This window comes from Aplysia californica, unplaced genomic scaffold (assembly GCF_000002075.1).
Source record: "Aplysia californica isolate F4 #8 unplaced genomic scaffold, AplCal3.0 scaffold00161, whole genome shotgun sequence".
Taxonomy (NCBI): Eukaryota; Metazoa; Mollusca; class Gastropoda; order Aplysiida; family Aplysiidae; genus Aplysia; species Aplysia californica.
The window spans coordinates 878735-905372 of record NW_004797431.1 but is presented as its reverse complement, the minus strand read 5'-3'; the positions used below and the strand labels follow the sequence as shown (position 1 = coordinate 905372).

General features: G+C 38.9%; 1 protein-coding gene across 1 annotated transcript; it reads right to left on the bottom strand.

The window, feature by feature from the left end:
- LOC101860807 (ribonuclease Z, mitochondrial) lies at positions 1-26055 on the bottom strand. The gene is made up of 20 exons (XM_005097674.3): positions 25112-26055; positions 19477-19530; positions 18828-18916; positions 17830-17954; positions 16073-16127; positions 14797-14895; positions 14517-14596; positions 13828-13886; positions 13270-13385; positions 12430-12592; positions 11592-11906; positions 9997-10127; positions 8662-8758; positions 7187-7328; positions 6656-6804; positions 5866-5962; positions 4113-4233; positions 3216-3294; positions 1259-1406; positions 1-457 (listed from the first exon to the last, which is right to left on the bottom strand). Exons 1-20 carry the CDS (start codon positions 25459-25461, stop codon positions 314-316), a joined length of 2613 nt encoding a protein of 870 aa, XP_005097731.1. The 5' UTR covers positions 25462-26055; the 3' UTR covers positions 1-313.
- Positions 26056-26638: the final 583 nt, after the last annotated feature.

Genomic DNA, 26638 nt, shown 5'->3' with positions numbered 1-26638 from the left:
CAATGTGTTATAATCATTATTATTCGCAAGCATGTTAAAAAACCCATAACACTAACACTGTTGTATATCCAACAAGTTTAAACGAAACTTGCAGTCTGAAAATATTCTTCATTGAGACTGATCAACATAATGTACACACAAGTCTTGTCATTTTTGCCAAACATTCCAATCTTTACTGATAACGTTAGCACAGTTCAGGTGCAGAGGACAAGGATGCACAAATCTTTACTGATAATGTTAGCACAGTTCAGGTGCAGAGGACAAGGATGCACAAGGGCACTTAACAAAAATGAAGCAAAATTGTAATTTTTTATCATCTTTCTTCAACAGACTGCTTTGCTTCCTGCTCTCGAGTTCGCTTTATATTTCTTATCTCCAACTTTTGAAGTTCATCTGAAAAGATGGCTGTTAAAGCTGGGATCACTTTGGGAAGGCTCTTCATGGTTCGAGGACACACCTGGCAGGAAATAAGTAGAGTACATTCTTACTATCCAGCAGTATAATAACAGAACATGAATACCTGACAAAAAATGGTAAAATACTTGAAACATAAAAAAAATAGGCCAACATGAAAGCAAATTAAAAAAGCAGAAAAACTGGTTTTAAAAATTAGAAGAACAAGAATTCTTCTGTGAGTGGTTCCTGCGTGTACTGTACCAACAATTCACAAAATGAAAAACGATAAAAATGCATTTCTGTAGAATTAGGGAGAATGTTGTGTCCATGAGAGAATACATTTTATCTTCAGAATTTAAAAAAATCAGACCCAGAGGGGGGCTGTTGTTGCAGCTTTTCGGCTCTGGCCCTTCACCTCAAACAAGCATACTGTGTTCAAACCAATATCACATTGCAGACAATCAGTAGGCCTACTTTCCTAAAAATTAATCCAAATGTTGAAAGCCCTGAAAATGTATACAACACTCTTTTTCTCCTACAGGTTCCGATGGTATATTTTTTTTCACAATTAAATGCACTCATCTTGCAGGTAAGACAGACCACACCTTAACGTTCCAGCAAGAAGATGGAGATGCTTGATTAAAAATAGTCCCCACATGGGAATAGAACTCTAGTCTTCTACATGCGACAGCGCAGTGCTGAACTGCGACATGACGGATGCTGCAAATTCAGACAGACATAGCCTATGATCTAAGAGCAGTCAACATATCTAAAAATAAAACTAAGAGGCATCCAAACATATTCTTAGACTTATTCACTGCTGAGCAAATCTTAACTCAAGCACATTTTGTTGATTCTTCACCTGCATATTGTCAAAGGCAATCCCCACATTGTGAGGCATATCCATGTTGAAGAAGGGGACCATGTGAGCATAGCGCTGGCTGAAATGGGTCAGAATAATATTCTCAGCCTTCATCTTCGCACCAACAGACATTGCCTCAGAGAAAGTGCTGAAAACAGAGAGAAACATAACAAAAATGTCTTCGAAAATAGTTCACCGTGAATGAAAATCCATGCTTTCTAAAGACTTTAAAGTGGGCTGATGAAATAATATAGAGATGAATGAAAAAAAGACCTAAAAACATTAACTAACACTCCAGCATGGATAACAGAAAGGGAAGGCCTTTTATGTGTCTAAAAATATTTGTTGAACATGCACTCTCACTAATCAAAGTCAAGACTGTGTTCAGTGCTTCCACCAGCTGAAGCTGAAAAGTAAGGAAAATGCTGCCGGGGTCTGGGGCCCCCAGCAGGGTTCAGGGGGCTAAGCCCCCGAAGAAATAGAAATTTAGTGCTTCTGGAGGGCTGAAAATGGCATTTGGGAGCCTGTTTGAAGAGATTGCCTGCAAACCATAACATTTATTTTTTCACCAACATTTTGTGTTGTTTGATTTCTTCACCTACATATCCTCCCATTGCTGGCAATGTTTAAAAGCAGGTTCCCCTTCCATTGCTACTATAATTCAATTAATTTGTCATCGCACCATTGATAGAAGGCAAACCAGCGAATAATGAATAGATATAGGCACATGTACCTTCACAATACAGTTACCCGGTGTATACCCTAATTTTCCTTAAATTTCACGTCCGAATGTCGCATGTCACAACCTCGGAACACCACTTCGAATTAATCTTGATGTTAGTAGTTTTATGCTGGTTTAAGCATAAATTTCTTTCATCGCGGCCCTTATCACGTACCCATGCTGTAGAATCTTTGTATTGGTCATTTCTCTAGATCTAGACAAATTTGTAAAAAAGTTTCTTTCTGACAGTAATTTTCTGTCTAAGATCACAAGTCAATTTACTTGATCAACACGCAGATTTTCCAGCCACGGCAACAATCCGAAGATAGACAGAATGAGTGAAATTCATTCATAATAGAAAGGAAGAAATTGGCACAAAAAGTTCGCCAGATTTTGATTAATCCACAGGTAAAAATGTACTGCTGACCAACCCGCAATGAATGCATAATGTGGCATAGTGGAATAATGGCCGATTGCAGGAAATGCTCTATCTGGTAGGTTTCTATAACTTTTAACTTGTTGCCGAGAGAATTACCGTAAATATCCGTAACTTATACTAGTACTAGACAATACGAAGGCGAGTATGGATCTTTTGCTACGGAATTTCGGTAGTCCTATGCTGTCGCAGCTTTTTACGGAGGGAGTTGATAATGATGGAGGAGCAAGTACGGAAGTGGCAGAAAGTACGGATTTCCGTAAAAATACGGAAGAGTGGAAGCATTGTGTGTTACATTTCCAAGCAAGAGTGATTGTGAATGTTCATCTTAATCAATATAACAACAAGACTTATTTTCAAAATAAAAACCTCACAATATTTTTTGTAATGGCTGCTCAGCGGCAGATAACAGAGACATAGCCTACTTTAAAGAAACTGTTTGTTAATCTGTATGTGTCTCATTGGTACCTGGAAAAAGTCTTCTTGACGGACAACCAGAAATACAGTCCAAATTGTCAGAGACAGTGACCCATTGACGAAGAGAAAAGTGATCATCTAAGACAGATAGACATCTTAGACTGTGTCATTATAATATCAAAAGAAAAAAAGGAAACGGTCGTTTGTACAGATGATTATCTTATACAGGTAGTCGTTAGAGCAAGTTCAACTGTATTCTAAACAAAGTAGATTAACTGCCAACATGCATGCCCCTCTCAAAGAACCCTCCACAAGTGAGAAAAGACCTGTCTAGGGATGTTACAAATGAATCTGAACCAGTGCCATATATACACAACACATACCTATGTTTGCTTACGGCAGCATTCTCCATGAGAGCGTCCTCGTGTGTGGCTTCATGAATCAACAGATTACAATTTTCTCCTAGTGAAACAGAGAAAAGTATCATTAGTGTTGTGCAAACGATAGAAGTCTAATAAAAAAATACAACAAGATGACAATTTGATGATTTCCAACTTAACAAGGCTTGGAGGATGATATATAATTCAAAAACAAATGCAACTAAAATCTTCAACTATAGGTTAATTTCAGCATCAGGCTATACATTAGCATTCAGCCATCAGTGTTTAGAAAATTTCATGTAAGTTTGACAAAGAATCATTGAGAAAATTAATGTTCAACGATCAGTGTAGGAGTGGGGATAGAGTACAAGTAACAGTTATCATTATCATCATTGCCTTTCTCACCCTACATCATACACACCAAGTAAAAACATTTTCTGCCTTTTCCTCTCCTAGGCTAGCCTCTTGATCTTATTCCATGTCTTCCCACTTTTCTGCACCTCATTCTCTGTGGCTGTTCATCAAGTTCCAAGTAACAGTTATGCATTTATTACTTTATGTGAAAGTACTGGTATTGAATGAGACAAGAAGAAATACAGCCATACAGCGCCCATTCCAAGCAACCAGACACAACACTGATCAACTTGAAGTCTGACTACTTGCATTTTGCCATCACATATGGACAGTGAATTGTTTCCCCACCCAGGTTCACCTCCCCTACCCCTAATGCACAAACACACAACAGCATATGTATCGCGACGCGATGGAATCAGGCACTCATCAATTTTTGGGCATATAAAAGACTCCCCAAAAGAGACGTAACATAAATATTACGTTATAACAGCATCACCACATGTTGGCAAGGATGTACTACAAAAGTATAAATTGCTGCCCACTTACCAGCAGTAACAAGATTATCACAAGGTCTAGTGTCTCCTGAGTAGGCCAACTTAAATCCATTGCTGTGGGTGAAGGTCACACCATATGAATTGAAACAGTGCTCCACCTCCACTGGCTCATACTGTGGAAACAACGTTTGAGTCTTGGTCAAACAGACGCATATGCAGTGGTGCCCACCTAACAGCAATGCTCTTTGGGAAGCAGGCTTTGGTTACTGTTAGGCTGATGTTGCTGCAAACTGTGCCAACTAAATTATGGGGGGGAGGCTCTAAGCTTCATCAATAATGATAACTCTACCACCCCCCACCCCCTCCAAACACACGGACAAATGGATCCTGATTCTTAGGATGCGGTGATTTTGTTATGTCAGAAAGAGAGGGCATAGACAGAGTTTGAGCATCGACAGTAATGTTTTGCACAGTAGCTAAAACTTTACTTCTGCTCAGACTTTGGAAGAATTATGGATCTTGACAAGAGGGTGAGAACTAAGCACACTAAGCGTGTGCGTTTTTGGATCAGGCAGTTGTTTTGTGTTCTGAGGAGAAAAATAAGAGAGGAGGGATGCACATATATTGAAATTATATGCCAGTGTCACTGTTCACAGTTTTTGAATCTTTAGAATTTCAAAAAAATATTTCATTGGACAATTAATAGCAATGAAGGTTGGTTGCTGTTCATGGGGGTTATTTATAAAAGAAAAATTCTGTTTCATAAGCTTAGGTTGCTGTTAGATGGAGATAGCTCTTATCTGGGTTGCTATTAAGTGGACACCTCTGTATTGACATACTATAATATAGTAACAAGTTGTTAGGGCGAGGAAAAAGAAAGAGGGAAACCACTACCAACTGACTGAAAACAGCAAATTGAAGGGTGAAAGACAAATTTAAAGAGTTTGAAAAAAAAATTGACGATGGCGAGCCCGACAAAACGCTTGTATAACTTTCTTTTCTTTTCTTCCACAAGTAACAGCACAGGACAAATATTGATTTATTTTCATGGCGACACAGCGTTTATAAAGCACAACCTACATGTTACAAATGTTGCATTATCAGACTATTACCGGCAAATTTCCAGGTGGTAACTAAAGCAAAAATAGATCTTGATTTTCCGGATTGAATTCCGGATTGAACCTCGGTATCACACATACACTTCCGCCTAGCGCTATAGCCACCTGTTTGCGTGAAACGTACTCTCAGACAGGGGAAAGCCGAATGTACATCACAATCGCGACTGGCAAATAAAAACTTATGGATGTTATAGGATTTAATTTTATGTATTTTCACGGGTCTTTCTTGGGGTAATTTGCAGATTTTCTCAAATTCGCGGGGCATTCTCAGGGCGTGGCGATTTTTTTCAAATTCTCGGGTAATTCCTTGGGGCCCTCGGGATCCCCGGGGTCTGCCATCACCCTGAGTGACACAAATTTCATCTTCAAAGGGGCATTCTTGTCAAGGGTTTTATGAGGGGTTCTAATGATTTTTCACTCACTCTGTTAATTTTGTCAAAGGTAGAGATATGGCCTCTTAAAGAACCTTATCTTAAAGATATCTAAAAATAACATTTCTGGAAAATGAAAGTAACAAATCAAGTAAAAAACATCTTAGGTTTCTAGAAATTTCCCCAGGAGGACTCAGGCGGATATTGGAGCGGGAAGTGGAGCATGTATGGCAATGCCCTGAGTGCTAGGATGTAGTTCCTTGGATCAAGTAATCAAGTAATCAAATTTCCCCCAAAAGTAGTGGCTCAATCTCACATGTGTCAGACTCAGCTCCCGTAACACGTCGTCCGCTGTGGCTGTCCGGACCTCCATCTCATCGGTGGCCGCCAATCCTTGCTGGTGGTGCATGAATCTGCGACACATGAGACAAGACAGGAACCTTTGTTTATTCTTTAGTTTTAGTAAGAGTTTTATGGCACTTGCAACACAATAAGGTCATATAAGTGCCGAAGATTAGAGGTGTTACAAGAGAGTAACAAACACAAAAAAGGAGGAGGAGAGATAAAGATGATAGATGTTTGATAGGAAAGAAGAAGCAAACCACACCGGAGCACCCGCCAACCACCCACTTTGTTGTGTTTGAGTAAAGAAACCCATTTGACACAATAAAAGTTATATAGTACAGGGAAAAAGACAATCAGATGGACAGAAACAAGAGAGCAAAAAAAGGAAAAGAAGTATGGGCTCCCAGTGGCGCCCTCCAATCATTGACAAGGCTGGTATCTCAGCAACGTTCAAGGCAACTCAATTTCAGTGGGAAAGACAGGTAGATCTAAGTATATTCTTAAAAGCAAAAAATAAAAAAAGAAAGAGAAAAAGACAGATTAGTATTTAATAAATGCAACTGGCCAGGGAGCCAAAGAGAGTTTTAACCAACCCCCCAAAAAAGGGGCAGAGGATAAAATTCACAAACAGTCCATTTCCCACCCCTCTATCTTCCAATGTTAGGTATATGTGAGAGTATGAGTGTGTACATGAGAGATAGGGGTAGAGAAAGCGAAGGGATAGAAGAGCAATTACAGATACCATAAATCTTAAAGCTAACCTAAACAAATGATTTACTGGTTCCAGTTCCTGGTCATAGAATCGCAGCCATCGTCTCATCTGGATAGGTGCCATCACAATAGCTGAGCTGTGAGGTAGTTTTTTTTCATCAAACGCTCTTTTTCTCTCCTTCAAAAGCGAGAAAAGTCCCTGTGAAACAAAAATCAGATTGTTTTTTTTTCAATTACTGATTGACAGAAAAATATTTAGCACACATTTGGTACTGTAGGGAAGAGTAAGATGTCAGACGCTGCTGAAATCTCTTATCTTGAAATGAAAAACAAGAAACTTAAGGCTCTTACAACACATTCGTAGAAAAAATAATGGATACTAATAGATATTTCTTTAAAACAAATCACAGACTCCACTCAATTCATCTTTATATTTGACCAACTTTTGACATTCCTAAGACGATAAATAATTTAGAACATTTTACTAAAATAAAAGAGGCATAAAATCAGGATGTCTTTTACTGATTTTTCTCAAAAACATGATGAACAACTTTGACCATCATCTAAAAGGTAATCCTCACCAGGTGGTGGTCTGCGTGCATATGAGACACAAAGATGGCCTTCACTTTCCTCAGCACACGGCTGGCCTTCTTGGGACCAAAGAAACGATACAGCTGACCATAGGAGTCCTCTCCGCAGTCCAAAATGACGTTTGTGTGTTTGCTGCAAAAAGTTTGGTTGAACACAATTGAAAATATGTTCATCACCTTGGTCCAACAAGAATATATCAAGAATGAGATTTCCATCTTTCTGGAACGTGGCATGTGGACTCTTCTTCAGAAAATCTGATAAGCGATGTGAACTTGAGAGCTCTTTTAATGAATGCAATTACCGAATACCAACAGAACGCCATTTTCAGTGGAAACAATGTAGACGATGGAATCTTCTCAATATCTTTGTGATTAAATTTCTTTACTTACATGTAAAATCATCAGCCTTTACCTTGCTGAATGCCCTTCTTTTGAAACTTGTTAAATATTGGACAAGGAAGTTAAACAAGGTCGTCTACCCATTCTTGATAGCACACAAGAAGGGCATCCACAGGCAAGGGTGCAGCCTTCAATTGGAAAAGTTATGCTGTTTTATTCTTTGGGACAATGAGGGTGTCATCATGACAGACCACTTAGAATATGGTCACATCACTGAGCGTTGTTGATGAAACTATGATCTATCTTGGCCAAGAAAAGGCTAGGGAAGCTGCGAAAAGGAACCCTCCTGCTGCGTAACAATGCTCCAGCACACAGGGCAGTGAAGGCAAATCAGACAGCAGAGCAGTGACGTAACGAAATTCCCCCTTACCCACCTTATAACACCCTCTTGACTTTTTCCTTTTCCAAAACGAGAAAAAAAAGTTCTCAAAGGACATTTGCATAGTAACGAAGATCCTATATCTGTTGTGCAGGAATGACTTGAGCCTCATTCGAGGTCATATTATGCTCGAGGACTTTTGAAGATCAAGCATTGATGGAAAAGATGAGTCAATTTGCAAGGTGATTATGTAGAGAAGCAGCATTGTGAGTATCAAATTTGAACTTTCTAGCTTGTTTCTTTCATAGTTTGGATTAAGATTTCTTGAACACCTGTCATATCAGAAAAAAAATGGGAGGAGATCAAATTTTTTGTGTAAAGCATGCTGGCCTGTGGGATCATACGAAACGGTTCAGTGACTCGACACAAAAAGACGTTTAGACAAAATTTGCCCCCCCCCCCCCCCCCGGACCTATTTCATTTCTAATTATAAAGAAAAGTATTTTCAAACATTGGAAATAATAATAATTTATCTTTTTAGTATGAGTTTTACAACATCTTGCAACACAATTGGGTCATACAAGCACGGAAGACTAGAGGTGTCACAAGAGAGCAACAAACACAAAAAAGAAGGAGAGATATGGACGGCAGATGTTTGATAGTATTAAGTAGCAAACCACACCAGAGCACCTGCCAACAACCCACTGAAATAATAAGAGTGGGCACCTTGCCTTTAAAAAAATATTACCTTAGTTGTACCAGAATGCAGCTCTGAGCTCGAATCCGGTTTGGTTCTGATGATCCAGTGCCCAGAAACACAACTTTAGGGTAGCTGGACACAGAGCCTGGGAATGAACAGTCATATGTGAGTTTTTAAAAATGCCAGGCACCTGAAACATTACGTAAGCATTTTCTGGAAAGAGGGGGGAGGGTGGGTTTGGACAGGTGTGTGAAGTACAGTGCTTTTTAAAATGCAGATCATGTCATTTCTGAGGAAAAGCATTTAGCCTCCCAACAGGACACAGGCCATATTTCTGAAAGGATTAGAAAAACTCCATTTGAAATCAAACCTGAGATGAGGCAAAAGGTAAACAGTAAAACAAAAAGATAACTGAAAGACTCTTCCCAACCCCCAGCTACATTCTAAGAGAATCTTTTCAACATACAGTGAAAGAAAGCAATATAGAAGATCTTATATATGTGCAGTGAGGACACAAAGCTAGACTGAGAAATGATAGAAGAAATGCTTTAAATGCTGAGAACTCATTTACTTATTGAAAAGAAAAAGCATGGCGACAAAGAATAGTGGTTCAGGGACAGGGATATTGATGAGTACCAGTCCTGGCATATAAGAATAAAAATAAAAAAATCAACCATTTTTCAAAGTCTCCATGGAAAATTTTGGACTTACAATGGCTCGTCCAAATGCACATTAACTCTCACGAGCTTTAGTTTGTGATACACACTCCAAATGAGTTTTCGTTTTAGGAAGCATTTTAAGACACCGGCTCCACAATTAGGTCATAAAAGTTCTGATGATAAAAGGTGTTTCAGGAGAGTAACGAACATAAAAAAGGAGGAGAGAAAGGGACAATGGATGTTTAATAGGAAAGAAGGAGCAAACCACACCAGAGCATCCAAATTAGTTCACAAACTCACCATTGCAGTCACAGTTTCTGTAAAGCTGTATGATACATATCTCAGTTTAATGAAATATGGAGTACACATCGACAACTTCAATACATGATAAATAAGTGTTACCCAAATTAACCCACTGGAAGGAAAAAGTGATTTTCTTTTTCCACTCTATCCTCTTAACATCTCTGTGCATTGCATTTATACACTAGCAATGATCTAAACACCAGCTTCAAAGCTTGACCTAGTGCTGCCCGTTATAACGTGGACTTTGCGCCACAGGAGAAACTTTGAGGTACAGATTTTCCTATCGAGGTGTGAAGAATGCTAGTGACTGAGCAGTAAAAGGAATGTACCCCCTTCAGTGTTTTTCATAATACATCAAAAGACCTAAATGCTTACTGTTGGAGTGCGAAAGACAAAAAAGCTATACAGAAACTTTACTTACTTTGACCATTCTCATCTTCTGACTGGCTCTCATGGGAAGAAGAATTGCCCAATTTGTCAAGCTCCAATGTCACCTCAGGAATTTCTAGGAATGGTTTCTGTATGGCCTGGCAGTTGAACTCATCTGCCTCTCTGAGAGAAGACCACACACAGAGAGACTTCAAATTACCAAGTTGCTTATTTTGTCCTTTCAAAAGTATTCCCACAATCTACAACTACACATTTCATCACCTTCTTATAGATGTGGGGAACAAAACAAAACCCACTGCTCATCACCCTTTTCTAAAGTAAACTTACAACACAAACATCAACACTTTGACAATTGCAAAACGTATTTATGCCCACAGTCCTTATTTTTTCCTTCCCTTTTACTTCTCTACAGTACAAAGACAAATGCCCATCCTGCCAACGGTACCAGGTTAGTACAGAAAAGCATTAACACTTTCCCTACCGCGAGCCGCAAAATACGGCTCGAGTGGCTCGCTATCTATTTCAATCCAATAATGAAATTCTCGGACGATCCAAGTTTTCAGAATAATAGAATAGACTTCCTGTTAGCAGATACGACAGAAAATATAGCACCGGGAGACGATTTTCAGTTATTTCATAGCTTTTTTTTTTGTCCCCTTCGAAACGTAAAAATGAGAAGAAAAGCGCTCCCCTGACTTCAGTATATCTCTCATATTTTCACTTCTATATTAGATACCCATACATAACTTTCAGCATTTCTTTGCATTACTTGAGGCAACCTACTTGGCAAGTTTGAATGATGCTGTTGTACTTTTTTAGATATGCCCTTTCAAAGCTGGAAAATTGTTGATTTCATATGACACCTTCGATATTGCATAATCACTTTTAGAAACCCCAAACTTATATAATTGGAATAAATATTCAATATTGTATCACCATCTGATAGATTATTTTTTAACCTTTAGTTTGACGGGCCATAAGATATGGTTTGTATGTGTTTAGTTGGATGTTTTGACATTTTCCTGTGGTGGGGTAGGGGCGTAAAAATAGGTCAGGGAAAAGCCCTGGGCCAGTGGTGGATTTTGGCCTGGTAGGAAAAGAGTTAAATGAAAAACAAATCAAAGGGAAGGGACACAAACTCAGGGCTTTTGAATAATTCAGCAGTTAGCATTCTCCCACAGAGTACCATCCCTTTACTAACAGTAACAGGCATTAGACACCCAGATGTACATTGAATGTAACAGTATTTTGATTCTGATCCTTGGTATGAATGGATAGTGGTGAAATGAAAGTTTACGACAAAACCAGGTGTTCATTGTTGTCCTATCTAATTATCAGACTTTGAGATCTCAGACGAATGAGAACTTTATGTTCCAAAAATTAACGTTGACATACCGTTCCTGTATGTTATACGGCTACTCTTGGCTATAAACTGAGAATTTTCTCAGAGAATTTTAAACAAACAGACCCCTTTCTGTGGTATGTATTTAAACTTACATCATAATAGAAAATGATTTTGAGGATTACAAATATGACCCTCTTAAGCTGGGAAGAAGATAAACAACTAACTCACAATAAACTACAACACATCTATTATCAGCTTCTCCAGCTTGTGACACTACTCACATATAATACCCTCTCCTTTTCCCTCGGTAAACGTACACCAGCCCCGAGCATGCCTTGATAATCCTGCCTTGTCCCAAACTACCAAGTTCAGATTCTGAAGACGAAGCTGATGTTGCAGTAGAAGCCCCATTCTCTACACCCGACTCTGTCAATGCCTGAACCCCATCAATGTCATCCATTTTGGTCAGTTCTGGCATGAGCGGGAAAATGTCGGAGCCAACCAGACTCAGTCTCGCCTGGTGCTCTCGGACACGAAGTAGGTCAACTTCTGCCGCATCTCTGTTCATCACCAGATGGTCAATACTGCTGGGAAACCTGAGAAGAGCATGAAATACATAAAGTTACTTTTAAAGTTATTTTCTCTGTATTAACTGAAAGTCTAGGGGTCAAACCTGTTCTTGCTCTCATACTTAGGGGAAAAAAGACAAATGAGGCCACAGTACATTCGAACCTGTCCACAATGGTCAATCAAGATCACAGAGAAAAGTAACCGTTATAGACCTGTGGCTGCTATAGACAGGGTTTGAGTTGTAAATAGGAGGTAAGCATGGCTAGTGGCTGGGAAATGTGACATGACACCTTTATAATTAACAGATTATCATGCTTGCTCTAACATGATGAATTTCCATTACCTCTACAATTTATTCTGAATATTTCTCTTCAAATGTTAGGCCTAAAAACAAGCAAGCTGTCACTCAAATATCCTTCCCAAAAGCCATATGAGCTATGTCAGTAGAAACATAAACTGCTACCCAGATGAATCAAATTTAAACTGAATTAAGACCAACATTTCCTGAAAAGAGAATAGAGATAAACCATAATTTATATGAAGAATCACCTTTTCATCCACTTCTGGTACTCATCTGAGTTGTAGACCTCTGATGGAGTCATGTGCACTATCACAGCGAAAGAACTTTGTGGGTCTGAGGAGGTCATGAACTCTTGCAGCTGGGGGCTGGTCATCAGGGAAGTGAGGAAAGACTCATGTGGGCACTCAACCACTGTCAGATGAAACAGATCCAAAGTTGAAGAGGAAAAAAAGACCAACAAACGGTCAAATACAATTAGTAAGTTAATAGGATTTGAATGTTTCTGTTCTATTCCATGAGATGAGCAACCACATCATAATGATCAAGTAATGACCGGTTGAACAAAAAGATTAAAAGACAGAAACACAGCTGGGATTCAACAAAATAAGGTCCTGTAAGCAGAATTCTTCAGAGAACATTAGATCAGCTTTGTGGCCTTACAATTTTTTTAGCATTTCGCCAGCTCTCGAAGATCAAGCTAGAAGGTAGGTAATAGTGATTTTTAATATCAAGATACAGAGAAATACAGTTTTAATCAAAACAGTATATGTTCACTAATACATGTTGTCATTTTATACATGTTTTTATTAAGTTTATACAACTATTATGGGTATCACATCTTCCTTCAAAAACAGAAAAGTGTGACACAATACAAATCACTAGTTATAAATATTCTGTTGGGCTGCCATTTACAGCCAGATTATAATGCAGGGCACAGTCAACACTATGCAAACTAAAAGGAAAAAATCACTGAGAAAGAAAAAAGATAATCATATACAGTGGTAAACTACAGACACCATGACATATCTAAAAACCAATGCTCGATGTGAACATTTCAGTGAAGTATATCAAGAGAAAAAGTGACTCACCAAGGAAAGGTCTCCTGTCCACTGCAATATCATCAATGACCTGACTGGGATAAACGATTCTCCCATCCTCAAGAGTGACAGAAAATCCTCGCTGCAACTGACCAACCATGGGGCCTCTGTGTGAGAAGCAAAATGAAAATAAGGTAAAGAATCATTAAAAATCTACAGCTTCCTGCTATAAGAACATTCTAGCGACCAAAGAGTAATATTTACACAACAATGTGAGTAGAAGTAACATCTATAAAGAGGTCTAAGAACAACTTTGTTTGAATAACAAACTGACCAACAAACTTCAAAACATAAAAAAGTGCTATCGAGATTTTCAAATGTTTACAAAAACTTATTGAAAATGTGAACACATTAGCACATCATCCAGGAACCCCATGCAAAGAGCAACAAAGAAATTGAGAATACCCTTGACTTTTGGAACACCATACTAGATTTTCTTTTTATCAAAAATTTTGTAAATAGTTATCATGCTGACAACTCTGTTCATTTTACAAAAGAACAAATTCAGTAACAAGAAACCTTAGAAGAAAAAACAATTCTCTCACTCACATGGTGACGCCAGCATCGTAACATTTTTCAATGTTGATTTTCGCTAACGGTGGTTTTGCCTGAAAGTGTACGATGGAAAGGCATAAATAATTATCCAGGATTATAAAGGAATCTTTTCAGTATCCCCTGTAGTCTCCAATCCCTTACACTGATGAAACAAAAGTCTAGAAAGGAAAATAAAGTAAAAATAATGATAGTATAGCAAAAATTTAGTCACCCTTCAAAGGAAGGAATAACATCACAAGGTGAGAGAAATCCTAAAGACAAATACAGTACACCAACAGCATTCTGGTCTAGAGAGAAACAAAGAAACAATTAAAACAGTATTACTTCAAACATATACAATTGAACCCACTATATAAATGTACCCTAAAAACAGTTCTCACTTTATCTGCACTTTGTTGGTCCATGTGGGCTTTTTGGTTAAACCTTGGAAGTAACAACACTCGTATAATAAACATGACCATGTCAAACCTCAAGGCAAACTTTAAAAGATGCCGATGCTGTAGATTTTAAAGAAAGGTTGCTATGTCAAAGTTTATAGCAAATCATCATGATCACTTTCAAAAGTGATGACAATAATGAACTGTCTCTTTCAAATAGGTTTCATAGTGAAGAATACAATTAGACTACCTTTATGTTAACAAGATCATAGCGGTTTCTAAAACAAGAACAGTGCAAATATTTACCTTGCAAATGTATGCAAATGCAGTATCTTGACTAATAACTTCAGATGTTGAGGAGGAGTTTCTTCTCACCCTTTTGGCAACTGCAAAACAAAGCACAATAAAAAAAATCTCAAATACATTGGATCATTACTTTTAAAATACCTGGAACAAATTGTACAGAATCACAGAGTCTACACCTTCCTTTCTTTTATTTTTAGCAAAACTACCAAATGATACTTTAAACATAACAGGTAGTCTTCTATAATTCATTGTCAAGGAAAAAAGACCAACAATTTCCTACCAGGTTCAGGAGTTTCTTCAGAATCTTTCGATGAGTCACTGTAGAAAATTACTGGAGTGATGGTCAAGCCAGCGTCCTGAAACTCTCCCTCACATCTCACTGTAAGAGAGAAAGCAACAATTCATTAAGGCAGCAGCAGACGGTTGAAGGATACATGTTTTTTTAAAGTTTTAGTAGGAGTTTTCCCGCACTTGCAACAAAAATAGGTCACACAAGTGTTGAAGCTTAGAAGTGTCACAAAAGAGTCACATACACAAAAAAGGAGGAGCGATAAGGACGATAGACATTTGATACGAAAGAAGGAGCAAACCACACCAGATCACCTGCTAACCACCCAAGGATACACATGTTTGAGTGCTTGGGCGCTTGTGTGGGTTTGTATATGTGTGAGTATGAGTGTGGGTTTGTGTGCATGAGTGTGTGTGTGTGTGTTTGTGTAGGTTTGCAAGTGTGAGAGTATGTGTGACTTTGTATGTGCGAATGTGTGTGTAGTGTGTGTGTGAGTGGGTGGGTTTGTATACGAGTTAAGTGTGTGGGCTTGTATGTGTGAGTGTTTGTTTTGTTTGGTTTTAGTAGAGGTTTTACGGTGCTCGCAACTGCATAAGGCAAGGTCATATGAGCGCCAGAAGATTAGAGGTGTTACAAGAGAGTTAAAAAAAAAAGAAAAGGAGGGAGATAAGGACGACAGATGTTTGATAGGAAAGAAGAAACAAACCACACCAGAGCACCCGCCAACCACCCACTGTGTGAGTGTTTTAGTTTTAGTAGAGGTTTTACTGCGCTCGTGACTGCATAAGGTCATATGAGCGCTTGAAGATTAGAGGTGTTACAAGAGAGTAACAAACATAAAAAAGAAGGAGGGGAGATAAGGACGATAGATGTTTGATAGGAACTGTGTGTGTCAATGTACTTGTTTGTATTCAGAGTTAATGCATACAAGTGAATTTTCAAAGAAATACCATAAGAAAGGAAGAAAGAGAATATCTACATGTGGGGGGTGGGGATGTGAGGGGAGCTCAAAGATTTTTAAGTGACTGAAAAGAGCATTGACTCAACAATAGTCAAAACATACAGGGGAAAAGGCAAAATGAAGGTTGGACACGGATGAAATTTTAAAAAACGTTCTTCATGCATTTTGAAAACACATGACCAGCTTTAGGAATTAACAAACAGTCATGAATTTCTACCTTCCATGCAACCTGTTGTGCATCTTGTAATATATTCAACTAAAAAAAACAACAACAACAACTGAACAAAAAAAGAAACACAGACTTACTGATTCTCATGTTGGAATGAACTGAGAACTTTTTGGCCATTAAAGTGATCTTTTCCTGAAAAAAAAGTGGAAGTGTTATATATTAACTCTTTATTTCCGAGGGGGGTTAACCCACTATGTCGGGGTCCTTTTTTTGGTACTAAATCTAAAAACGTCACTAACTTGGTCATTAAGTCAAAACAAGAGAACCTATTTTGACAGTTCTTCATCTCATGAATGAAATCCCAATAAAAGACACCTGTCTTCGGCAATCGCCAAAAAGTTATTTGACGTCGAAGTCGTCGTAAAGGAATTCACCCAAGCCACTGTCAGAGGTTTACCAGCACAGTGGTTCTGACCGTTAGCTAGTGGGACTGGCTTGCAACAGATAAAGAATTAAAGTCATAAAATATTTTTAAGAATAATGTGCTTTTCTTAAGTAGACTTAACAGATATCCAATAAAAAAACTTGAATAGTTTCATGGAGAAGGAAATTGAACCAGGAATGTAAAATTGTGTGTATCTACAGAAGCTAGGGGCCAAAGTCTTTCTATACATATTCTTCGCATGAAGGCCTACTCTAAGTAAACTATAAAACTGTGTAACATCATTACAATGCAGTATATATAGGATCTTTTCAATTATTGATAATGCACTCCAATTTACACAAATATTTTTTTTGTAAGAGTTTAATGGCACTTGGGGCACAATTAAATCTCATATAAGTGCAGAAGATTAGAGGTGTTCCTGGTAACATACAAATAAAAGAAGGAGGAGAGATAAGGACTATATATGTGTTTGATAAGAAAGAAAGAGCAAACCACATTAGAGCACCCATCAACCTCCTACACACAAATATCTGTCCGTAACATTTTATTTTGACAGTAATGGCTTTGATCTGCCATTGGGCTTTCTGCCTTTTTCAGAGTGAAAAACCCGTTACTGACATTAAGTCATGATACATGTCCCTGTCACGAACAATCCGAAAAACAAAAACACAAACCACCCCTCCCCCCACCCCCAAAGACATGATGTCATGGCAGCCTCTTTAATCATATTTTCGAAAGTGAAGCTCACTTCTTTAGTATAATCCAGCTGCCCCTTCTGAGAGTGAACACCATGTTTACAGGTACTTTCCTATTGAATATAACACTGGATGAAACACACAGCTAGATGGAAGGCTCAAAGAACACAGAGAGAAAACACTGTCTCCTGAAACAAACTAGATCAACCCTGTCCTCACAGAGTAGTCCTGAACAACATTTATAAAAAAATCACCAACAAAAAAGGACAAAGAACTCAGTCCAGGTCAAATCAACTGGAATCTCACAAATTCACTAATTAGTTAAACTCATGGCCACTGGCGCTGGCATGTAATTGCACGAAAAAAGTAAACCAACTGCAATACAGGTTTTAGTTGCAATGCGTCTGCGTTATGGAAAACTTAATAAACATTATGGCTGACAGATGAGTTTGTAGATCATCTTGAATAAGTGGCTAATTGCAAGGTGGTCAGTGTATACGAAAGATGCAAATGCGTACATTTCAGTCAAAATTAATAAGTAGGCTATATTTACTGTTATTCAAGAACAAAAATTACAGCATTCCATAATTGCAGAGTTCAAGAGAATTCATTTTGAAATAAGCAGAAACTTTGAGATTAACTTCCAAAGCTAACATAAAGAGTGATGTTACTGTCTTCAAAGTTAAATGGATAGTGTAAAATACCAATGACATTCACTTGCTTCCTACATAGGCATACAAAAAGTTTCACTGACCACTCCTTCAGGTCCATAAAGTCGCATGACGGATGATCCGCGGTCTTGGGGTATTTGGGTTGTGTCTCTGTTTGTATACACTTTTGTCTCTGGGTTTTTCTGCCCTTCAAGAGTCATTGCAAGACCTGGAATAATTTCAAAAGCAACATAAAGAAAAAAAAGTCCACTTTATTAGTTAGTAACAGGAAGTACGGCTCTTATAATGAAGACGATCATCTGTCTTTATTTTTTTTTAAACTGACAAACATCCTCCTAAACTTGGAATAACCTTTATTTACAGCAAATATTTTTTTAAACATCTGTAGGCCATCACAAGCAAAATGTGCCATGCTTGTGAAAACATTTCAGTCTCTACACAAATTGAAATTGATCTAAGGCAAAGAGACAGTATCCACTGACAGGAGAAACATTTTTCACAAATGGATGAAAATGTAACAAATGTGATAATCTAATCATCACAAATTATGATGAATTCAAAGGCAATAAGATGCATTGAAAGTTTTATATGTTCAGAAAACTCGTGACCAATGAATGCTATGCATAATTCCATCCTTAGCTTTTCACAGTGTACTTTTATTAGATCTTTCTCTACAGGACTGTCAGTTCCTCAACTCAGATTAATTTCCTTAGTCTACAAAAAACAATTTCGGGAACCTTTACTGCTCATTTTAAGAAACGCAAATTACATTTGATAAACGGTGCATACATAATCTAAGTCAAGACTTTTCACACCCATACTGGGAAACACTCCAGTGGCAATTTGTGCAAAAACAAGAGCTACACTTTTGTTTTGAATTGGGAACAAATGCAATTGAATTAATATAACACTTCATATTGTGCACTTTAACCATTTGATGTTATCATTCTGGAGGATAATCATAACAAAGAGAGACAATAGAAAAAAAAAATGATAAAAAAAAGGGACAGATGTAAAGGAAACACAAACTTCAACATGCATGTATGACTACGAATGAATAAAAAAGAGACTTGACTCTTACCTAGTAAACCGCCAGTGTTTTCCCAGCTTTTGTGGGTGATAAAGATATTTTCAAGCCCCGACAATTTTGCAAAAGCTGAAGCTCTCAGGCTGTGAAAGGGAAAGATAAAATTATGGTATCATATTTCACGATATTCAACATCAAGATGTTGGAGAGGCAGGGTTGAAATGAGGACAGACAGACCAGCAATGCCGCTAGCCATAAAGATAGACACTCAGAATTTAAGAGATGCTTTGAGAGATAAAGAAAATTACATGACCAAAGTCTAAATAAACAAACCGAGAGCCAGAATGAAAGACGTAAAGGGAGAGATGAAAGGGCTCGGTGGAGAGAAAAGGAAACAAGTGAACAAGAGTGAGAACGAGAGAAAATGATCAACAGAAACGTCACAGATTGGATGAGACAAAAAGAAGACTGCACCAAAAACCTACCCCTCAAATGTCTCAGTATTTACTGCAAATTGGATGATTATAATAAAACAAAAGCATAACATGCATAAACACAAAATAAGATATCTTTACAGTTTCACCTATGCTTTAAATGATTCATTTTTTGTACATTAAATTGAAGCTATAAGGCCTGTATTGGATCAATTTTAAAAATAGACCAAATTATATAAAATTCGATTAGAAGATCAATATATCCTGACCCTTTGCTCATAGCAGCTAGACGTTGAGTACCCTCTCCACAGTTGAACATGTACCTGAAACGAGAACAAAATAATGTTGGGAGCCACAGACAAGCACAGATAATTTGAACAAGCAAAGCCTCGAATTCACAGACAGGCATAGAAAATGTTTAGAGTTTATTGTAGCAGCGACACTATAGACTTAGCCTGCTTTAGTGTTTGCTGAATTTAAGAAAATATCTGTACCCTTATGTGCTGCAACAATTCACTACAAAATGAACTATGCATGATAGAAACCTCTTTTCCGTGTCATAAGAAAGCAGATAGGTTCCGGAAACAACCTTAACCTATATCACACACACACACACACACACATTGACACATTTATATATGTATAATATATATATTAATGTATTTACCTCAAGAAATAAAGTTCTGAATCATGTAGAATCAATAATTGTCCCCAGTTAGTGATTTTGGTCAATCATACTGGGATGATAATATTGTCCTCAGTGAGTAATAAAGAAGCAAAAACCTTTGAATGCAATGTCCACCTCCAAACGGGCAGAGCAAAGTAAGAGGAGGGCGATGAAATGTCAAAACTACCAAAGTGACCCACATACAAGAATGCACACCTATTATTGGGAGTGTATACAAACTAAGGTCATCCACATTGCAGCCCATCATCATCATGATATCAGCTATATATATATATACTAATAATCATAACACAACTTCTTTTAAAGTTTAAAATGTCAAGCTGTTTTGTTGGTTCTGAGGGGGGGTCATTAGTGCTATAGGGTTCAGTTCAATTGCTACTCAAACGGCAATTGACTTAGTTGTAACAGGCTTTGTTGATTGTAAAACAAATCAAATTGGGATTCTCCCATGTTCTCATTTTGGCAAGGCCTTTTTCTATATATCTGGATTCAAGTCAAAATCCACTTTTTTCTGCTTTTCCAGACACAAGGCAAGGCTTCTATTAGAGGAGGTCTTTCTAGTTCAACTGACCATGTTTCAAAAATCATTTCAAATTCAGACACTGGCAACTTCTTTTCTACTACCAATATTCTTATGAGGTTTGGAGAATTCAGGTATAATTAGAGTACCAACCGGGGAGCTCTCGTGGCCTAGAGGTTAAGGTGTTGGCCTCTCATTCAAAGGTCCCGGGTTCGATTCCGGGTAGCGACCAAAAAATTTTCTTCTCTAAAATTGTCTCCTTTCACCTCCTTTCCTGCTCTCTAACAATGTTCTGTTGTCTGCTTTCATTTCCACTTTCTGCCCCCACCCCCTCACCTCCTTTGCCCCCTCCTCTGGGCTCCTGACTCTTTCTGCAGCCTTTCTACTGCTACTCCTTGGCTCCTCCTTACTGCTGTCTTTCTGCCACACCCCTGATCTTCTGGTAGTAAAGATCTACACCTAGCCTTCTCGGACAAGGGCAAAAAATCTCGGAGGGCCCGTGTTCAAGTTGCGCACGTTAAAGATCCCTTGGTGGTCTAAAATCGATAAGAGTAGGCTTCGGCCGCCACCCGGGCAAAATTCAAAATTTCCTACCAACTGAAAATATTAGGTGTGTCCCGCGCGCTCATATGACCTTATGCAGTTGCAAGCGCCGTAAAACACTTTACAAAAAAAAAAAAAAAAAAAGAGTACCAACACACTTTCCAAATGTTATAAACAACAAAAAAAACTATTGCTCCTCCCCTGCATGCCCCCCCCCCCCCCCCCTGAATTAAAAAAAAATTAAATTCTGGTGGGTTTCAAGGGACCATGACAGGCCCCCCCCCCCCCCCCAATTTCCCCATAATTTAACCAAAACATAGGGCCTAGTGTCTTGTTTCCCGATGTGGTAGTCGAATAGGCTATACAGTCAAAGCTGTATTTTTATAACACAGGTGGCCGTCTCAGGCAGTATTGGTCAACATGAAGAAATCAAATCAGACCACCCTCTTCTGAGGTCCAAATCGGGCTGATCTCAGACTTCAGACTGCCGTAAGGCTAATTCAAAAGGGTTTCTGTTTTCTTTTGAAAAAGGGGGGTGGGAGGTGGTGGTTAAAGAAGGGGTTTTTTTCCCTTTTGTTTTGTGTGTAAGCCTTCTTTTTGTGAAAAGGTAAAATAAACAAAATATTATGTATATACGACGATGAAGACCGAGTGCCATGTTAAAACAAACACACGGGTTGCCACCACTTGGAAAATGAGCGACGCTTCTGTCACAAGTTCACGTCAACATCCATAGTTACTTTGTTAAATAGATTACTTTTCTTCTTCTTCTTCTCGATCGCATTACACTTGATGTTTGGTATCTGTCATAAATTGGGCCATCCTGCTCAGTTCATCTGTCGGCCCGTATCATGATGGTGCCTCTAGTAGCTGGGGAGGACCCCTTCAAGGCTGGGGGCCCGGCACTGCATCTGCCTGGTAGGTCCTCAGAGGGGAGCACCATCTAAATTTACAGACTTTAAGTGTCATTTTTGCAGTATTACGGGGTATTGTGGTTCTCTAGAGTGCGCCTTGTGGTCCAATACCTCAGTTTTTCACATATTCACAGCTAACCTCCATTACAGTGGCCGTTCCCTATCCGCCACCTGGAACCAACCGGTAGGGGATGATTGCCCCAGCCCGGGTTACAGATTAGATATTTAAACAAAACAGTCATCAGTCACCCCACACACGATTTGTGCATGAGTTGTGGGCGGGGCTTTTATAGGTTATGACGGATCACGCTTCCCTCATCAACAGTTGAAAATTCGTTGCTAGGCCTACCCATAGATCAACTAGGGCAAACATTCATTCACTGGAGGGAAGGAATTCTGTAACGAGCGACCACCCCAACAAACACAATAAAGAAGAGGCCTAACCCTAACCCTACCCCTCAATTCTACTCTGTCTCATAGTGGTCGCTCGTTACGGAAGTCCTCCACACTGGAAGGACTTAAAATAACGACAGGTGAATGAACTATGACAGCCCGTCCACAGCGTGAGGGGCCGATTAAAAATTGGCCGACACTATTTCTCCGAACGTTCGGGAAAATAAAGCTAGGCACTATTTCTCCGAACACTCTGAAATCACATCCTTTCCCGCAAATTTCGGATAAATATAGAGTATAGGCCTACCAAAGATTGTTCGTATACAATATGGTTCAATCGGTCCAAAAAAGTCCGCAGTAAATATTTATAAAGAAATGCTACAGTTCCAAACAGTTTTTCGTCATGACGTGTTGCCTATGAAGGGTGCTGCTCTTAAACTTAATGTGTTGTGTTCATTCGTGTGCTGTCTAGATCTAGATCTACGGAGGGTTATTGATAATGACACATAGAACTAGCTTCTGCGTTTGTCGCGGCCACGACCAATCAATCGCGGCTCCATTTTTTGGCATTTTTTTGGTCGGGGAATAAAAGTCAAATTAAAAAAAAAAATTTTTTAAAGAAAGAAACCGAAACCTCTTTACTTTTGAAAGAAAGTTCACTTAGGTCTCTTTCTCACTTGTTGTCACCACGTTGATTTGTTGAATACGTTAAAGTTACTTTTATTTTCCCTCTTTGACGCTTTGTGGTGTTTTATTTTGTTAGTGTGTAATTTTTTTTCTTGTTACTGTTCTGATGTGTTGTTTTTCTACCATTTTTTTGTTGGGGAAAGGAGGGGGGGGGGGGGGGTGTTGCACAGTGTAACGTCATTTAATTTGATGTTCCTTCCTTCATTAGATTCTAAATATATATATACATGTATATATATAGATTTAAATGTTTTATGTTAGAGCGTACGTTCCACCAAAACCGATTACATGTACTGACACTGGCAGGCCCCTTAATGTGTGTGATTCCATAATTTACATGTAATATCCTGTACTTAAAAAAAAAAATTAAAAAATTACGCGACGCACTTTTAGGGTTAAAACAGGCAATTTTTTTCGGTCAGGTTGACACACACCCTTATTTGTTTATTTTTGTGGGTGTTTATGGGCTGTTCGACTAATTTTGATTTCATTCTGTTGTGAAACCTTTCTTTTTCACGTTTTTACACTCATCTAAAAATCTCTAGACTAGCTCTTGAAAATTGAAATAGATATAGACCCAAAAATTTGCTCCTGTGTGTGTGTGTCTACTCATGTGCGTGTGTGAGTGTGTCTGTGTGTGGTAGTAAGTGTGTAAGTGGAGAGTGAGGAGTGTGTGTGTGTTTCGGGCTTTATTTCAGCCTTTATTCAGTAACAGTTCAAAGTATACAAAAATAGAAACACAGGATCTATTCACTTCAGGGCTCATGAGTCGTTCCTCTCTTTCAGTTTCACTCATTCGTTCAATTCCCGTTTTCTCTCCCGCGGCTCATCCCCGTCCTCATGACTGTCACACCCCACCCCCTCCCTCCAGGCACACACAAAGAAAATCTCACTCATTCCCTTGCACCCTGCGAACCATGGGGGGGGGGGGTCGGTGTCGTCGTCTTGTAGGCTAGTTGCTGTCGCCTGTGGATACACTCGTAAATTCTACCTTTCACCCGCTCTGTCACTCACACTGTCTCTCCATCCACAACTCAGCTCGTCATACGTTCAAAAGTTGCCCACTGATCATGTTTAGTTAGTGTGTGTATAAGTTTGTGTGTGTACATGTGCATGATGGTGGTGGGTGTGTGGTGTGTGTTACTGAAGGTTGTATGTAGGCGGGCTTGCCATGCGGTGTTCCTTCCCAGACCAGAGGCAGAATGAAAGTTGGCGCCGAACTCTCGCAATAAATAAGCAAAAAATCACGAGACCGGAAGCCGGAAACCGTTCGGAGAAATAAAGATCGGCACTATTTCTCCGAACGTTCGGAGAAATAGTCACTTCGTTAAAAATTTGTGACAAAGCGTCCGGCAATAAGGGACCACGCCTGGCTGCTTGACGTAGGTAAATTTGAGAGTGGGATGATAAAATAAGGTGGCTGCGGCCGTGTCGGACAGTTGACCGTTTTACACAGTTAAATTATGGCCACCTCTATTCTCACCCGGAGTGAAAATAGTGCAGGCGAGTCTTGTGGCTATTCTCACCCGGTGCGCGTTCACCAAATTTTGCGTTCACCCTAAACCACAGAATTCTACACTGTGATAACAGAAAAATTGTAGAATTCTGTGCCGTGAACAAACGTTCCATTACAACTGTAGCCTACTAAAAGCGTACAATTTTGTCTGTGGGCAGTGGAGAGAGAGAGAGAAAGAGAGAGAGGAGTAGCGTGAGAATTTCCGGGCAAAACAAAATGGCGACCCGCGTAGTTCGGCTCGATTCGAAAAGTTAAATAGCCGTAGCATCTTTGTAGACAACCAAATTAATTTACTTTTGTGTTTTAACATCATATTTTAACTTTGTTTTGGTCAATTTGATCGTCCACACCGATAGACAGTATTCAGAAAGAGACAGAGAGAGAGAGAAGAGGGGAGGAGTTGATCTTGCGAGAACTTCCGGGCGGGTGAGAATAGCCACTTACTAAATTATATAGATCTAGGCCTATTAGATCTAGAGAAAAAAATGCAAGTGGGTTTTTATGGAAAGTGGCCGTATTATGCAGGTGGATGTCATGGCATATTCGACTGTATATACCTCTCTGAATTCTACAAAAAAATGAGAAAAAAAGTATAAATAAACCCGATAAAACATTGGAAAGTGGATACCCCTTGAAGACTTACCTGGTAAACTCAGAGGTGACTAGGAGTGAACGGGATGCGCCTGGTCCACCTGTTCCAAGGACTACAAGGTTTATACTTGATGGTGCTTTGTGGGTCTTTTGAGTTTTCACTTGAGACTTCCCCGAAGGATTTTGTGTTCTAGATCTAGCATTGGCAGCAGCTTCAACATTCCCAGAGTTCTTATGATGAGGAGCACCTTTTCCAGCTTTCCCTTTTCTCCTACCCATTGTTGAATGCAAACGAATGAGGCACCCAGTATTGTGGTAATAACAGCAAACAGATTTGATAAGTTTCTCAAATTGGAGCTGAAGATGCGATTTGATCATTGCAGTCCCATTGCATTTGATCATGTTAAGAGTTTCAACTCCGAGAAAAATTAAGGCTACCAACCATGAGAACAATTTTTAGAGAGACACGTCCTTACACTCTATGATATGCAGCATACTCATGTAAGCTAGCACAGCGTTAGTAACCGTATATAATATGAAACACAGCCGTCTCCTGCAATCACTCGTAATAGCAAACACATAGCACAAATTACACACAGCACTGAAATAACTTCACATCAGCTAAGAACAAATATTGAGGAAGGACAACAAACGAAGTGCATGGGAATGGGAAACTGACTGAAGACTAAAACACGAGAGTGAGCTCCCCTAAGAAAAAGGCAATAGTTTTGATAAAGATAAAAGACGAAAATTAATAATAATTTATTCGCGTAATTTAAGACGCACGTCTTTTCACAGTTCCCGTGGGCTCACACAATTCCTTTCAAACAAAACTTAAATGAGAATCAGAACTCTCTACATGTACAAGGGTGCAGACAAAAATTTCGTTTTATTTATATTTTTATCTTCTTCACATCAGCATATTTTCAGTTCCAGTTTTAGTAGAGGTTTTACGGCGCTCGCAATTGCATAAGGTCACATGAGCGCCAGAAGATTAGAGGTGTTACAAGAGAGTAACTAACACAAAAAAGAAGAAGGGGAGATAAGGACGATAGATGTTTGATAGGCACGTGTAGAATTAGAATTCTGTGTTGATAGGAAAGAAGGAGCAAACCACACCAGAGCACCCGTTAACCACCCACAGTATAATTTTATGATATCAAACACTTGGAAAGAAAAATCACCCAAGAAGACGTCCTGGCGATAGAAGTAGAAATCAAACCTCATATGCCCTGCTTATTCAGAAACGTTTTAGAAACGCAATTAAATCATTTAAATCACTGCCAGGAGCAAACTGTGATAGTGACCATGTACGAGTCATGTGTAAAATGCAGATGAGACTGAAGAAACTTAAAAAGTCAAAGTACCAACCAAAATTTGACATAGATCGCTTTTAAAGACTAATCAAGAGCTGGAAGAACGTTTCTGCATAGATGCGGGGACTAAGCTATAAATTTCAAACTCTGGAAAACATTACTAAATCGGAAGAACTATGGGGGGAAATGAAAGACTCAAGCTGTGGAAGAAATATCCCCCTGAAAGCTAAAAGAGCAAATAAAAAATGGATGACCCAGGACCT